This window comes from Lytechinus pictus, chromosome 14, assembly GCF_037042905.1.
Source record: "Lytechinus pictus isolate F3 Inbred chromosome 14, Lp3.0, whole genome shotgun sequence".
In the NCBI taxonomy this organism is placed as follows: domain Eukaryota; kingdom Metazoa; phylum Echinodermata; class Echinoidea; order Temnopleuroida; family Toxopneustidae; genus Lytechinus; species Lytechinus pictus.
The window spans coordinates 20994869-21010029 of record NC_087258.1 but is presented as its reverse complement, the minus strand read 5'-3'; the positions used below and the strand labels follow the sequence as shown (position 1 = coordinate 21010029).

The 15161-nt window shown below is 34.7% G+C and overlaps 1 protein-coding gene across 1 annotated transcript; it reads right to left on the bottom strand.

Moving 5' to 3' along the window:
* Positions 1-4271: 4271 nt before the first annotated feature.
* LOC135156688 (RING finger protein 207-like) lies at positions 4272-11829 on the bottom strand. Its single transcript, XM_064109665.1, has 2 exons — positions 11098-11829; positions 4272-8211 (listed from the first exon to the last, which is right to left on the bottom strand). The coding sequence occupies exons 1-2, from the start codon at positions 11731-11733 to the stop codon at positions 6952-6954; spliced, it is 1896 nt and encodes a 631-aa protein (XP_063965735.1). The 5' UTR covers positions 11734-11829; the 3' UTR covers positions 4272-6951.
* Between the last annotated feature and the right edge of the window lie 3332 nt (positions 11830-15161).

The following is a 15161-nucleotide window of genomic DNA, read 5'->3' as shown; positions in this document are numbered from 1 at the left end:
TTACCGTAAGCCCCTCTTTACCCATTAATAAATAAAATCATTCTAAAAATGAAATATATGTACATGACACATACTTATGTGACATATATACATAATAACCTTAAAAGACTAAATTGCCAATTCAAAGAATAACTCCACTGCATGCAGTTCCCCTCCAAAATATTTCAACAGAAGAAAAGCTAATTTAGGACAGATACGTACAAGAGTGATCCTTTAATTTCATGCAGGAAATACAGTATGGAACCAAAATGAAAGTTCTATTAAAATGTCACCTACTTTGCAAAGTTATCTGTAGATGAGGTGTAAAATAATTCCGAGGAAATATATGCATATTCAACTTTTAATGGTGCATGCGACCATGCATGATTGTTATGAATTTCGCTTAAAAGGGATCTTTTTATCAAAGCACGCTTTATAATTTCCTCTTGCAAAATAAATATTTCTTTATTTTCTTGATCCGTTTTCAGATTCATACTCGAATCCCTTCTCCAATCAATACAATCAATGCTATTCAGCTAAGCGAAAACAAGTATTATACAGTCATAATAATAAATGGAAACATAATTCATAACAATTGTTACTAAGAAATGCAATGAGCGTGTCACTTTATTTGGGGTTTCTCAATTTAGACTGCTGCTCTCATTGTGCCCAATTCCTTAATTTTAAAGGCATAAGTTAACATTATAAACATGTTATTAAAAAAGGAAAAATGAAATATATACATGGATGCATTTCTATCAACTTAGAAACTCTGAAGCCAACAAAAAAATCGAAAGAAATGCTTTTGATACATTAACATCGAAGATTTTGTGTAATTTCTATCATGCCGATAATAATAGAACACATAAATGTATGTGATGAAATTGAGATGGTGTTTCAGTTCACTTTATATTTCACTTGTTTGAAGCACAAATAAAGATTTTCGGACGCTATTTATCTTTATTTATTTATTTATTTTTATTATTATTTTTTTGGGGGGCGGGGGCTTCATTTTTAACATATCATGTGGAGCGTTGTGGCCCAGTGGATCAGTCTCCGGACTTTGAAACAGAGGGTCGTGGGTTCGAATCCCAGCCATGGCGTAATTTCCTTCAGCAAGAAACTGATCCACAATGTGCTGCACTCAACCCAGGTGAGGTAAATGGGTACCGGTAGGAAGTAATTCCTTAAAAAGCTGTGTGCGCTATGAACGCCTAGCTTAGCCGGGTAATATACAGTAGGAGTAGTACTGTAGGAGCGCCTTGAGCACCTAACAAGGTGGATATGTGCGCAATATAAATACCCTATATTATTATTATATCACAGACACAGGTGATAAGTGGGACCTCGCGGCTCAGATTTTTTTTTAAGTCAATACAATGTTAGCAAATGCCTTTCATACAAACGATTGTTTATACCATGGATAAAAATCATCTGTGTTTGCTCCGGCATGAGCAAAAAAAAATAAAAAAGTAAATAAATAACTAGTGTCACCTGATACATGTGATAGGGAGAACTTTAGAATGCCAACCATTATTTTTTAAACAAGTGGAACTCCTCTGGCAATCTCGCCTGCATTACGCGATTCATAGCAACATTGCTTCATTTGAAAAACAGCTAATGAATAATTTTTCACAGAAGAAAACACTAATAAAATAATAAAATAGTATGTCCATTGACCCAAAATGACCTTTGACCATGATCATGTGACCAAATGATTGTGCAAAACTATCATTCATACTTGATACCCTTATGTCGATGTTTCATGAGCAAGTACCATAAACTTCCTAAGTTATGATGCCGATTCAACACATACTCCCAACACGGCCAGAGTTCATTGACCTTTAAATGACCTTTGACCTTGGCCATGTTCCTGAAACACACACAGGGTATTCAGGGATACATTGGTGCTCTTATGTCCAAGTTTCAAGAACTAAATCCATAGACTTTTAAAGTTATGATGACAATTCCACAAATAACCCCAACATTACCAAAGTTTGTTGACGCTAAATGACCTTGTTACTTGAAACTCGGGCAGGATATTCAGTAACACTTGATTACCCCTATATGTCCAAGTTTCATGAACTAGGTCAATATACTTTCTAAGTAATGATGGCATTCACAAAACTTAACTTTGGTTAAGATTTCAATGTTGACGACGCCGCCGCACAGTGGGCCGGGGCGAAACAAAAGTGCGCCAAAAGTCATTTTGGGCAATTTCAGATTTTTAATTTTTGTTATGCCCAGCTGAAAGACAACACTTTGAAGAATACTTCAGCAAAATATTTCATTCCGGAATTTGCATAAAGGTTGTTAATTTCCTACCTCAAATCGTAAAATGTGACATTTTGCGAAATTTCGCGTATATGATAACCTAGTTGAAAAACAGGCCATTTCACAGGAGGTTTTCCATGTAGGAATCTAAAATGGCTCCAACATAATCCTGGTATATTCTTTTTTTCGTGTGAAAGGGTTCAAAGTAGATAAAAGGCACCTTTCAGGAGGTTTATAGGATGATTATTCCTCGAAATAGGCTGAAAATCCATATTTTTTTGCATTTACATTAGAAACGTTTAGATTTCCGTGGATTTCCGTCTAAATTCTATAAGCATCATTTTTTTTTATGTCTAAGCTTTAAGTCGATACCAAATTTAGCTGCCCGTTTTTGCCCGTTGTCATGTTAGAGCCGATTTTACTTGACACAACACCCCAAAAACCTGTTCAAAAACGGTCATTTTTATACCGCGCAGTCATCGTAGCGCACCGTATGGGTGTACATTGCCGTTCGCTTTTGCACGGCGAGGACGATTCCCCTTCCATTCCATGAAAATGACATGAATTCCGGGCATAATGTAAACAAAATAAAGGTTGCTAACGCAAATAAGGGCTATACCCACAACTCTTCCAGAGTTAAACTTACTTGTAGAATAATTTCAGCCAAAAACCCTCTTCATAGTGATACATTCGTGGTGTTATATACTCTGCGTTTTACACAAGTCAACACAGCTTGATAAAGCACGGTTAATATTTTTCAGATTTTAAAGTTTTTTTTTATATAAATCTAATTAATGATCATTTTGATGCCATACAATTATTTTCGGCATTTCATACACACCTTTTAGGCATATGAGAAGCATAAACCAACATTCACTCTGGTCAATCTTAAAGTAGCACATAACACAAAATGTATATACTACACATTGTTTAGCGTAATGTGTCTTTTCACAAATAGGTTTTAAGCAGCCAATCAAAATTTGGTATCAAGGTGACGTCATATCGGCTTTAGATTATGTTCAGTCGATTCTACGCCCAAAATAACCCATAATCAACATGTTAAAGTAAAAATCTAACACGGAATATAATTTTGGCGCACTTTCAACTCATTCTGGCCCACTGTGCGCCGTCGCCGTCGGAAAAGCGGCGCTTATAGTCTCGCTCTGCTATGCAGCCGAGACAAAAAAAAACTTATTTATACCTAGAAATATAAATTTGACACCTTTTCTGAAATGTGACTTTTTGGCATATATATACACAAATTAAGCAAATCTTCAGACATTACGGGAGAGGAGGGCATCATAGAATTGAACATATATTAAGGTTTAAATCATTTATCTCAAGATTAAATATTCTCCCAATTTCCTTACTACATAATGTTCAATTATCTGTTTTTATGCATTCCTCTTGTAACAACCTTTTGCCTAATAATTTTGATATTTTTCAAACTAACATAGATAAACATAATACTATAAATTTAGCTGATACTCGTGCAATATGTGGTCATTATTCTTTCTCAAACAATATATTTTTATATACATGTTGGGGTCCCATTATTTGGAATAAGCTCCCTCAAAATATCAAACAGTGCAAAACTGTACAAAGCCTTAAAAGACATTTTAAAATCCACTTAATGCAGAAATTATATTACTAATAGTATACTGATATAGAATCAATTATATTCATGTTTTGTTTGTTTGTTCTGTATTTCCAGACTGCATTTGTTTTTATTGTGTTGTTTTGTGTTAATTTCATGATCATTAATTTAAAAGTTTGTTGTCACTTTCTGTGATCCATCGACTATTCTCAAATATTCTTATTTATGTTTAAATGTATTTTATTTGAAATATCCATATTTCTTAATTTGTATGTTTTTATGAAGATTTTGGTAAATAAAGTTTCCATTTAAAGTGAATAATAAAGCGTGACTGATATTTTGATATCATCATGTTCATATTGAAGAAAAAAACACATAATGTGACATAGTGTGAACATGAAAATGAAAATGTACACATGTTATGTTAAGCAAAGTGATTTTATATCTTCCTCATAGGAGACAGCAGAATATACTCTACATAGATTTACAGCTTATCATATCTCATATAGGCTTATGATCAAATTCAGAAACTAATAGAAAAGTTCGTTATGCCAACAATTGATCATATATATACAGCTTATCATATCTCATATAGGCTTATGATCAAATTCAGAAACTAATAGAAAAGTTCGTTATGCCAACAATTGATCATATATATACAGCTTATCATATCTCATATAGGCTTATGATCAAATTCAGAAACTAATAGAAAAGTTCGTTATGCCAACAATTGATCATATATATACAGCTTATCATATCTCATATAGGCTTATGATCAAATTCAGAAACTAATAGAAAAGTTCGTTATGCCAACAATTGATCATATATATACAGCTTATCATATCTCATATAGGCTTATGATCAAATTCAGAAACTAATAGAAAAGTTCGCTATGCCAACAATTGATCATATATATACAGCTTATCATATCTCATATAGGCTTATGATCAAATTCAGAAACTAATAGAAAAGTTCGCTATGCCAACAATTGATCATATATCTACAGCTTATCATATCTCATATAGGCTTATGATCAAATTCAGAAACTAATAGAAAAGTTCGCTATGCCAACAATTGCTCATATATATACAGCTTATCATATCTCATATAGGCTTATGATCAAATTCAGAAACTAATAGAAAAGTTCGCTATGCCAACAATTGATCATATATATACAGCTTATCATATCTCATATAGGCTTATGATCAAATTCCAAAACTAATAGAAAAATTCGCTGAGCCAAACATTTATGACTCATCGCTTGAATAGTCATTAACTGATAAATAACATTTTTTAAAATATGGTAATAGATATGTACATTCTACGATAACTATTAGAATATGAAATATACATATGTATGCAATGTATCAATTAATTCATTAAAATTCATTTTGCCTGACCATCGCTATCAGAATACCAGCCCATGTGACACATGTAACAGTATCCCGTTTATGTGATTTGTTCAACTGATAACCTATAATGTATATTCAGTTAGAGGGCGCACTCACGCTGAGTAATAAAGTACCCTTCCTACCTGTAAAAAATATATAACTTCTCTCTGATGTTCGAGTCAAGTAAAACCACCTAACAACCCAACCACAACATGAAACAACAGAGAGTGAACATAATCAAAATGTACAAATTTTACACAGTCACTTAGCAGTAAAAATGTACATTGTTTAAGTCTGTCACTCTAACAACAAGCTGTTTAAATTTGTATGTAATTGTTAAAACTTTATAAACAACTTCTTTAAAAAAAATTTAAACGATAGTTATTTGAGTGATGGGCTTAAACAACGTGCTTAAAATTTGAAACAGCGTTTTTTTTTTTACAGCAGTATGTTATTTTGGAGCTTTTTTTCAAAGTGATTTACACGTTAACATTGTATTCTTTCATTATCAGTAGGAGATAACAGGGGGTCATCGTCATAATTTATGCATTATAATTATCAAAGTCAATAGAAAAGTTCGTTGCGCCTAACAACCTGGAATTTGAGAAGAAATGGATATGGAAATTGTGACTCGTCAACTGATTAAATTATGAAGTCATTACAGGATGAAATAAACATATAGAGAACAAATATGTCCGACGCTTTAAGGAAATGTTGATGGACATATACTGTACCTTACTGTACACGATAACTACGAGAATATGAACAAAACACATTTGAATCATAAAAAGATACATGGCTATGGTTCGAGGATATGGTTGCTTATAAAACACACATACATGAATCGTTGGCCTATGTTGGTCTCTCAATCCGGTGGAGTGGGTTAGATGACAAGTCAGAGCGCTAGTGCCCTTTTATACGATATTATTATCAGGTCCCTCGGAGAGGACCTTAAGCCGTCGGTTCACTGGTTGATTACTAACAACCGACCAATCGCACTTTCTCCGCAGTCCAGTATAATATCCTCACCAACATGTTTTATATACACCCAAAACAATTTACATAATATAGATCAATACATGATAATGAAGGGGTACTCAGGCTGAGAGGGACAAACATAACACTGAAAACCTGATCAAAATTTGACAAGGAATTTCATTAGCATTGCGTTACTTTGGTGACACTGTTATAAGATTGGTTACTGCTTTGACGGTAATATCATCATTGTTGAAACATATTTTACACACATACATTGTGATGTCCTTTAATGAAATAAGAAATGGGAAAGTTAGGACCACACAACATCAGCTCACCTATCACTGGTCAGTGCATGCATAGAGCTGTTTTCACAGAACATCGATAAACTTACATATTGGTTAGTTGTTTTATCACATTTTGATGAAATTTTCAGCGTTTTGCCATTTTATACTATGGAGTATATCATAATATATATTCTGATTTTACTATTTTCAGCCAGGAGAACCCATTTTTAAAGGAATTTTACTGATAGTTCTATAGCATGCGTGACTAGTCTGTGTATTCCTAAGAATGTCACATGATGGATCCTACCATTGGAATAAGATATCATGAAATTAGGATAAACAATAGAATATTGAAGCATGGAGGTAAAACAGGTGGTTGGTTAGGTGAATATATGTTACACAATATTGGGCTTTGATGCCATATGGTGTGAGACAATCTGGATTACAGTTATACCTTGATGAAATATAACTTTTTGTCACAAGCAAAGGCGAGCATGTCTGGGGAGAGGGAAACCAAGTAACACCACTCATATTTCAATGTCATATCAAGTGCATTGAACTCAACTCTTTCCTTCAGGTTCAGACCATCAAGATCATAGTGTCTGATCACTACGCTACTATTCTTCTTATCAACACTCGCTACATACACCCTGTCCTGCTCATCCACGGCAGCATACATGTAGACACCACGTGGAGCTTGTAGAGACTCACCAGCATTCCCATCCCTGTCATAGACCGTCACCACGCTTGGAATGGCATTACATGAACTCGTGACGATCAAACCCGTCCTGGTGATAGATGCCTGCTTCGTATCGTGCTTTGTTTGAACAGTGTGTTTAAGAGTGGATCCTGTCGGGTCATAGATATAGACTTGGTTTTCATAGTTAGTAATGATGATTTCATCTGATGGACTTCTGTTAACTTTGAGAAGAAATCCACTGTCTCTCACGTGGATTGTTGCTTTCCTGGAGCCAAGGGGAGAGTAGATGTAGGCTTCTGATGCATCACATGGGGACACGCATAATGTCCCGTCCCGTTGCAACACCAGATCACTACATCTCATGCCACTTAAGGGTGTGTTTCTATACTGCTGCTTCCCACCATTTGAATCAATGATATCAATACCTTGTGCACTCCACCCATACACGATAGCGACAGTGCTATTGGAGTGCTGTGCCATACCTTCCACCTCTTCCCGTAGATCAACACACTGAATGACTTCCATCTTGGGATCTGATCCTGAGATACTCCCGAGGTCAAGACGAGTATCGTCCGCTGGTTTGAACCTCTTCTCCTGTGCTTTCTTCCTAATAGCTTCCACAGAAGTGTGACGGGAAACCTCCTTCAGCATGGCATCCAGCTCCTCACAGAGCAAGATATGAGCAGATAGAGTGTCTGTCTCAAGATGACCCAGTCTGTCATTATCTACCAAAGTAATTGAACTACAAATACTCTTAATCCTCTGTCGATCTTTTGACTTCAAGACGTCGAGGTCGTCATCAAAACTACGTTCCAAGGCATTTATTTGGTCGGTAAGACTTCGAAGATTTTCTTCCAGCTCCTTGGCCTTGATGCTGTAGGCTTGTCTGACATCATCTAGTAGTGTTTGCACTGCAGTGTGTACCTCATGACGTTGTATTTCTATGTTCTGAATGTTCTTCTCTAGCTCTGCTTTCTTGTCAGCGCAGCGTTGGGCAAGTCCTGTCACCTATATGAATTGAAAGTGTGATAAGTAAACACAGCGAGTTAGATTTGGATCATTAAAGGATAAAACAACAAATTATATACGAAACGAAAGTAAATCACACAAAATAACAGACAATATTCTGAATAAGCTTGAAAGGAGACCACATATATCCATAAATTGCATGTCACATTGAAACAATAACGATAGTAAGCATCACTGTAATTCACATAAAGAATAAAGAATAACTGGATTAGATGCAACAGTTATAATATTGATGATGGTATTACAAATTATAATCATTATCATTGTGTAATCAACAGCATCCATTATTATCATAATAATGATTATCATTATTATAGTTTTTGATAAAAAATATTATTATTAGTAGTAGTAATTAGTGGTGGTATAGACGGATCTAGGGGGGGCCGGGGGGCCCGCCCCCCCCCCTATTGGCGGAGCAAAAAAAAAGAAATAAGGGGGAAAGAAAGAAAAAAAGGAAAAAGAAGGGAAAAGAATAAAGAAAAAAGAAGGGAGAACATAAAAGGAGGAAGGCGAGTGAATAAAATAAGATGAGGGGAAAAAATATTTCATGCCACTGTACAGTATAATTTTTTCGCTCGTGCTTCGCGCTCGCATTGCCTTTTAGGTGATTTATATATCTTGCTCAATATGGAGCTTAAATATCAAATTTTGTAGTCAATATACAAAACATATTTCAGCTCGGATATTCAAACTTTCATTATTTTGTTACATTTACAGATTGATTTTTTTTTAAGTGCTCTGTAAGAATTTGTTTTATATTCTGAATATTAACATTTTCTGCTCGCGCTGCGTGCTCGCATAATTTGATTTGTCAGGTACCTATTATTTTCCTGCATTCCATAAAGTTTCCAAATATCCCTATTCAGGTCAAATTGTCAAAACGTAATAGCTAGCGCTGAACGCTCGCATGTTGATTGGTGATTTGATTTGTATATCTCAATATTAATTCTATAACAAACTACTAAAAATCCCCATTTCATGACAGTTTATCAAAAATATGATGACATGATGTTCTTAGAATGTCCCTGTCCTATGTCAAAACTCAAAGTAATAATAATGAAACATATCATATCTTTTTTTAACTGTGATTCATATCCACCTCATATTTTTCCTACAAAGTGCTTGAAATACAGAGCTTAAATTGATTTTCAGATTGGAATATCAAATACTTTAAGCTCAAAGTTCGCGCTCGCTTTATTGATTTTCATGATGAAAAAAGGTATTTAGAATGCACAGATTCTAGGTCGAAATCTGTAACACGCGCAAGCATGTTTATTCAGATACGCAACTTGTTCTCTATTTCAATCATTATGAGCCTATATATCCAGTGTCAGATCAGAATATCAAAAAATTTATGTTCACCCTTTGCGCTCACATTATTAATGTAAGAAGATATCAAGTTATACCCATTTTTTCATGATTTACAAAACATGAAGCGAGTGTCACGTTTTTAAGTTTGAAATCTATGTTTTTCTTTCCGCTCGTTCTTCGCGCTCGCATCGATTGTTTGGTTATAATACTTATACCATTCATGATTACAAGAAATGCAAAGAACCTTAATTTTTTAGGCCGGAACGTCAAAAAATTTCAGCTCACGCTCGCATTATATAATCATTGAAATATGTACATGGCTAACTGCAAATCGTCCTTAACAGGTCCCTCTTTGACAAGGCCAGCACGCATTATGAAAATTTCTGCTCGCGTTTCGCGCTCGCAGTAATTATCTAGTTACATACGCATCTTCTTTAAGTTTACAAACATTGCCCAGAATGTTCAACTGAATTTTCAGGACAAAATACATGAAATTTTTAAATTGTTAACTCGCACTTCGCGCTCACACTATTTTAATAGGGCTTATGAAAGTATTACATAAGAATAAAGCTAAGAAATTACTGTTAGGACATGGGCGTCTTGCCCCCCCCCAAAAAAAAAAAAAAAAAAAAAAAAAAAAATACATCACGATCACGATCACGAAAAAAAAAGAGAAAAGGAAAGGGAAAAGGGTGAAATATAATATTATTTTCCAAATATTATGTTCAAATCTATCAAGAACTTGAATTTTTGTAATAAAAATGCCAACATTTTTGCTCGCTCGTAACTTCTTATCAATTTTACGCGATACGCCATTTCGAGCTCCCTCAAAGTTTTTGGCTCATTACGCCACTGGGACAACCGCTTCAAAGAAACAATCAACTTTGAGCGACCGATCGGGGAAAATATGGGTGAAAAAAATTCGGCCCCCCCCCCCTATTGGCAGAGGCTGGATCCGCCCCTGGTGGTAGTAGTAGTAGTAGTAGTAGTAGTAGTAGTAGTAGTAGTAGTAGTAATAGTCCAATTATTTTCATTATTATCGTCCTCACAATCATAATCATTATCAAAAACTATAATTGCTCTTTATTCTTTTCGATATCAAAGTTTACCCTCAATATTTGATATCAGTGTATAACCATACTAAATCTACCTTTTATACGAAGTGAAAATGCTGTTTGAAATTTATATGCAACGCTGTTAAACCTTACAGTACTAATTCAAATAATTCAATCTCTTAAACCGCAAAGTTTGAGTTTGAACATTTAATTCTCAATCTAACTTTCAATAGAAAATAGCCCTGTATAAACTGTGTTTATAAAATGCTGTTTATTTTTCTATACAATGGTGTTCAACCCTACAGGTAGTTGTTTAAATAGAATATGCAAGTGTTTAAAAAATATTAATAAGCACAGTTTGAATTTGATATTTGATTCTCAATAAAAATTAATACTGGTTGTTTAAACTTCTAAACAACTACTGTAAGGTTCAAATAGTAAACAGCGTTATATAGATTTTTATACAGCGTTTTTATGTGATAATTATGAATAAATTCACCTTCTGTCGCAACTCCTGCTCAAAGTTAACCTGGTTCTTGATTTTGTGATTTTGATGATCAACGAGTATGCACTTGTGACAGACATGGACCTTACAATCCTCACAAAACATATCCTTGTTTTCTTGTTTGTGGATGGAACACTTCTCGAATAAATGACCAATGCTGACCTTTCCTTCGATGACTTCATCCATGGAGAAAATCTCATGACCGTCAAAGAACATGGTAAGCTGTTGATGAGAAAACAAACACTTATCACACATATAACAATTACATGTTCTGCAGAATGATACAGCGTCTTTCAGAGACTTGCAAGCGGTGCATTTCTGGCACATCTCAAGGACAGCATTCATCCCTCCACACTTGGCGTGGTAATCGTCTACGCATCCGTTGATGGCGACATTGAGGCGGAGATCATCAACACGGTTGGCGGACAACTTGGTGATCTCCCTGCAGAGAGGACAGACCATGTGATCAAGGTCCTGGTGAGTTAGATCGTATTTCCTGAGGCATCGCCTACAAAATGTGTGTCCACATGAAGTCAGGATTGTTGCCTCGACAAATATATCAAGACATAATGGACATATCAGGTTCGGTGAAGAGCTTGATGCTTTCTCTGATCCACACTTCTCAGCCATTGCTAAATAAAGAGATCTAATTGAATTCCAACCACAAGAACTATCACATTACATCGAAGCCAACTGTGCATTTCGATACAAATTACTCGTAGTGCTACAGTGGTAAAAGCACACTATTGTGAATTGAAGTAGGAACTTTCTATTAATAGAACTGGGTATTCCCACCTACCTTTGAACTTGACAGCGTTATGTATGCATAATTCCATCGAAAGAGGGAGATGTTTTCATTCGGCTTATATACAACAATGATCTAAAAGCCTCGTATCACTTTTTGGTTACAAACAATGGTAAAAAGACACCATCGTGCAGTAGAAACTTCCTATACATAGAACAGGGTATAATAATTATACTGATAGTCTGTGTGATGCTGGTTCCATGTGACTACCTGATGACAGTTCTTCCACTACAAACACCATTCAGTTTTATCAATTACAAAGTTTGATTAGTCAGAATGTAGATATTCCTATTTTTAATTGGTTATCCAAATATTCGAGATTTATCGATCTGTGCTGGCCTTGGAATTGTTTGACTGAAGCAACACAGTCAAAAAGCTGTTAAAAACCTTTATATATATATACCACGCTGTTTTGCTATATCAACTTGTATATACAGTAGTTGTTTGGACGGTGATTAAAGTCTTAAACGATATTGCTAAACCAAGCATGTTTCCTTAAAACGTTTAGCAAGTACTTAAGTGTTCTTATAGTAAACAGCGTTAAAACAAAAACTTAATTTTTTACTGACTGTGAAGGACATGGTTGGATCATAAATATGGACTCTGGGCGCTTTAATATTTAGTTAAAATCAAACAATATTTCAATGAAGGGAATGATCTGGAAAATTTGTCACGCGATAATACCTGGAAAAGAAGATCTTTTGAAATGATTATATCATGTTCACTCTTTTCCATTCACCAACCAGTCATCCCCCCCCCCTCCTCCTCATTCCTTAAATCCTCATTTCAGGCGTCAGTTAATTGTTAAATTCCAGTTCCCTATAGCACCCCCATTTAAAGAGGGCAATCTAGTTCTCAACTCTTTTTTTTTTCTTTTTTTTATTTATGTTTTTATTGATAAATCATCAACATACAAATCATTTACATCAAATTCCACTATGAAAGTTACATTAAAAAAATCAAAGATAAATCACAATATATACAAAAGACTGGAGTGATCGGGGAATAACAAAACAACAAGGAGAAAGCGGAGTACATGTATATCATTTCATTAAAACAATATCATATTTTTACATGAGCAAGAACCCCTAGAATGGAAACCAATCAGAAACAATCTTTGGCAAAGTTATTTTTAAAAAATGATTAAGAAAGTCCATGATGCAAAGCATTAAAACAAAAACCTACTCAGGCTAAAAAGGGCAGAAGTGAGGGAGGAGACGACCAGCCGCCCTCTAACTCTCTCACACGTTCCCCCTCGGCTCGCCTCGCCTAGAATCAAAGACAATATCCTCACACTGACACTCGCACCCCCCCCCTTCCATCACATACTGTAAGAAACTCCACACCCAAAGATCATCGTCGTCCCCCCCCCCCCTCTCATTCTAGCCGGAGAATTGCACGTGGTCAAAATAAAAGCTGAGCGTGAGAAAAGCCAAGAAGAATTGGGCCGATTTTCATTCCGGGGACATCGCACATGTTAACAGTGGCGGTAGAATAGTCACAAAGTGTCGAGTTAGAATGGTTGCATTAGGTTACAGAGGTCAGCCATAATACAGCACAAGTATCAAGAGGACAGAAATTAACCAAAAAAAATGGCAAGAAAAGTACAAACATGGAGTGCAAATAACATGTATACATAAAATAAAAAAGAGTTTCAGAGTTACACATATAAAATGGCACCCAATGCTCTGAATTATAAAACACCTAGATATCAAAACGTCATTTCTTAAAGTGACTAGGTAACTTATTGCTTTTTTTTGCTGCCAAATATTCTAACTCTTTTTTTTTCTTAACAAAAGATTTATACATGACAAAGTTTGGGAGCTCGTTTCTAAATTTGCAAGAATAAATATGATATTTCAATAGTAAAAAACAAATATGAAACAAATTTATCACTACATATACCAAACACTTTTTGATAATTAGTTATAGAAATACGGGAACCTGTTTTCTGTGTGATTACAATCTTAAGAGCGTGCCAAAGAGATGTTACTTTTTCACATTCGCAGAACAAATTGATTAGTGTTTCTTCTTCTTTTCCACACATAGAGCAATTAGGAGAGTCTTTTCGTTTGATCTGGAAAAGAAATTTATTGAAAGCAATGGCTTTGTGAAAAATTTTAAAGTAAAAGGATCTTAATTTAGTATCAAGAGAACAAAAGAAATTATTCAAATGAACCTTTTTGCCAGTTGATGTTAACAGGGAGCAATAAATTGTTGCTCTAAAAAGCATATCTCTTGGCTGGAGTATAAGAGCCAAGAAGTACATTGTACACATTCTTAGGATTTGTTTGTAATTTAATGGGTTTACAACAATGGTGTCGTGAACGCCAACAATATCAACATCAAAATTCACCATCCATTCTTCTGGAATATTTTTCATTAAAAAATTAAATTTCCTTCTATCTGAAGAGGGGATGTCAAAATCTAATACCAATTCTTCAAAAAGTTTGTGACCAGGGAGGGGTGGATTAAACAAATCGGCAATGGTACAAATACCTTTATCATACCATACATCATAAAAGAAAAAAAAGGATTGGATTTAGATCGAATTGATTTACTAAACCACGGAGATTGACATGCGCTCAATTCTGAAAATTTGAAGCCGTAAAACTTTTCCTTTTAATAGTTACTTCAGTTCTTAATTGCTTAGAGGCATGGTTTCAGTTAAGGAGATTTAGGACGTAAAACATTTATTATTATTACTATTTATTACTATTATCATTATAACTATTAATAATAATAATAATAATAATATTATTATTGTTGTTATTATTATTATTATTATTATTATTTTAGATATATAAGTTTGCACGAAATTCTTGTTGAATTTATTGTCATAATCTGACCAGGACAGCTGAACGATTTAGCTCTATTTAGGTATAGATAAAAAAGGTCCAATTATGTCTCTCGTAAAATTAATGAGTGGTTAGTCAACTAAGGGACAAACATGTTTATATTGTTGGGGGGGGGGGGGGGGGTGTCTCGCCTGCATAGCAGAGCGGGATTATCAATATTTAAAATTTTAACCTAAGGTTAAATTTTGAAATGTCATCATATATTAAGAGGTAAACAAACCAAGTTAATTAAGGGTAAGGGTAAATAAGTACAACTGAACATAGCATTTTATTGTCATATGAAATGTGTTTTTGTGAATAATTATTCGATAGTCGTTTTCAAAGTCACCACTGTGCTATATTGAATGGCATAATGTAGGCGAGACACTGCCAGAGGCGTACTACTTGTAGTTGGA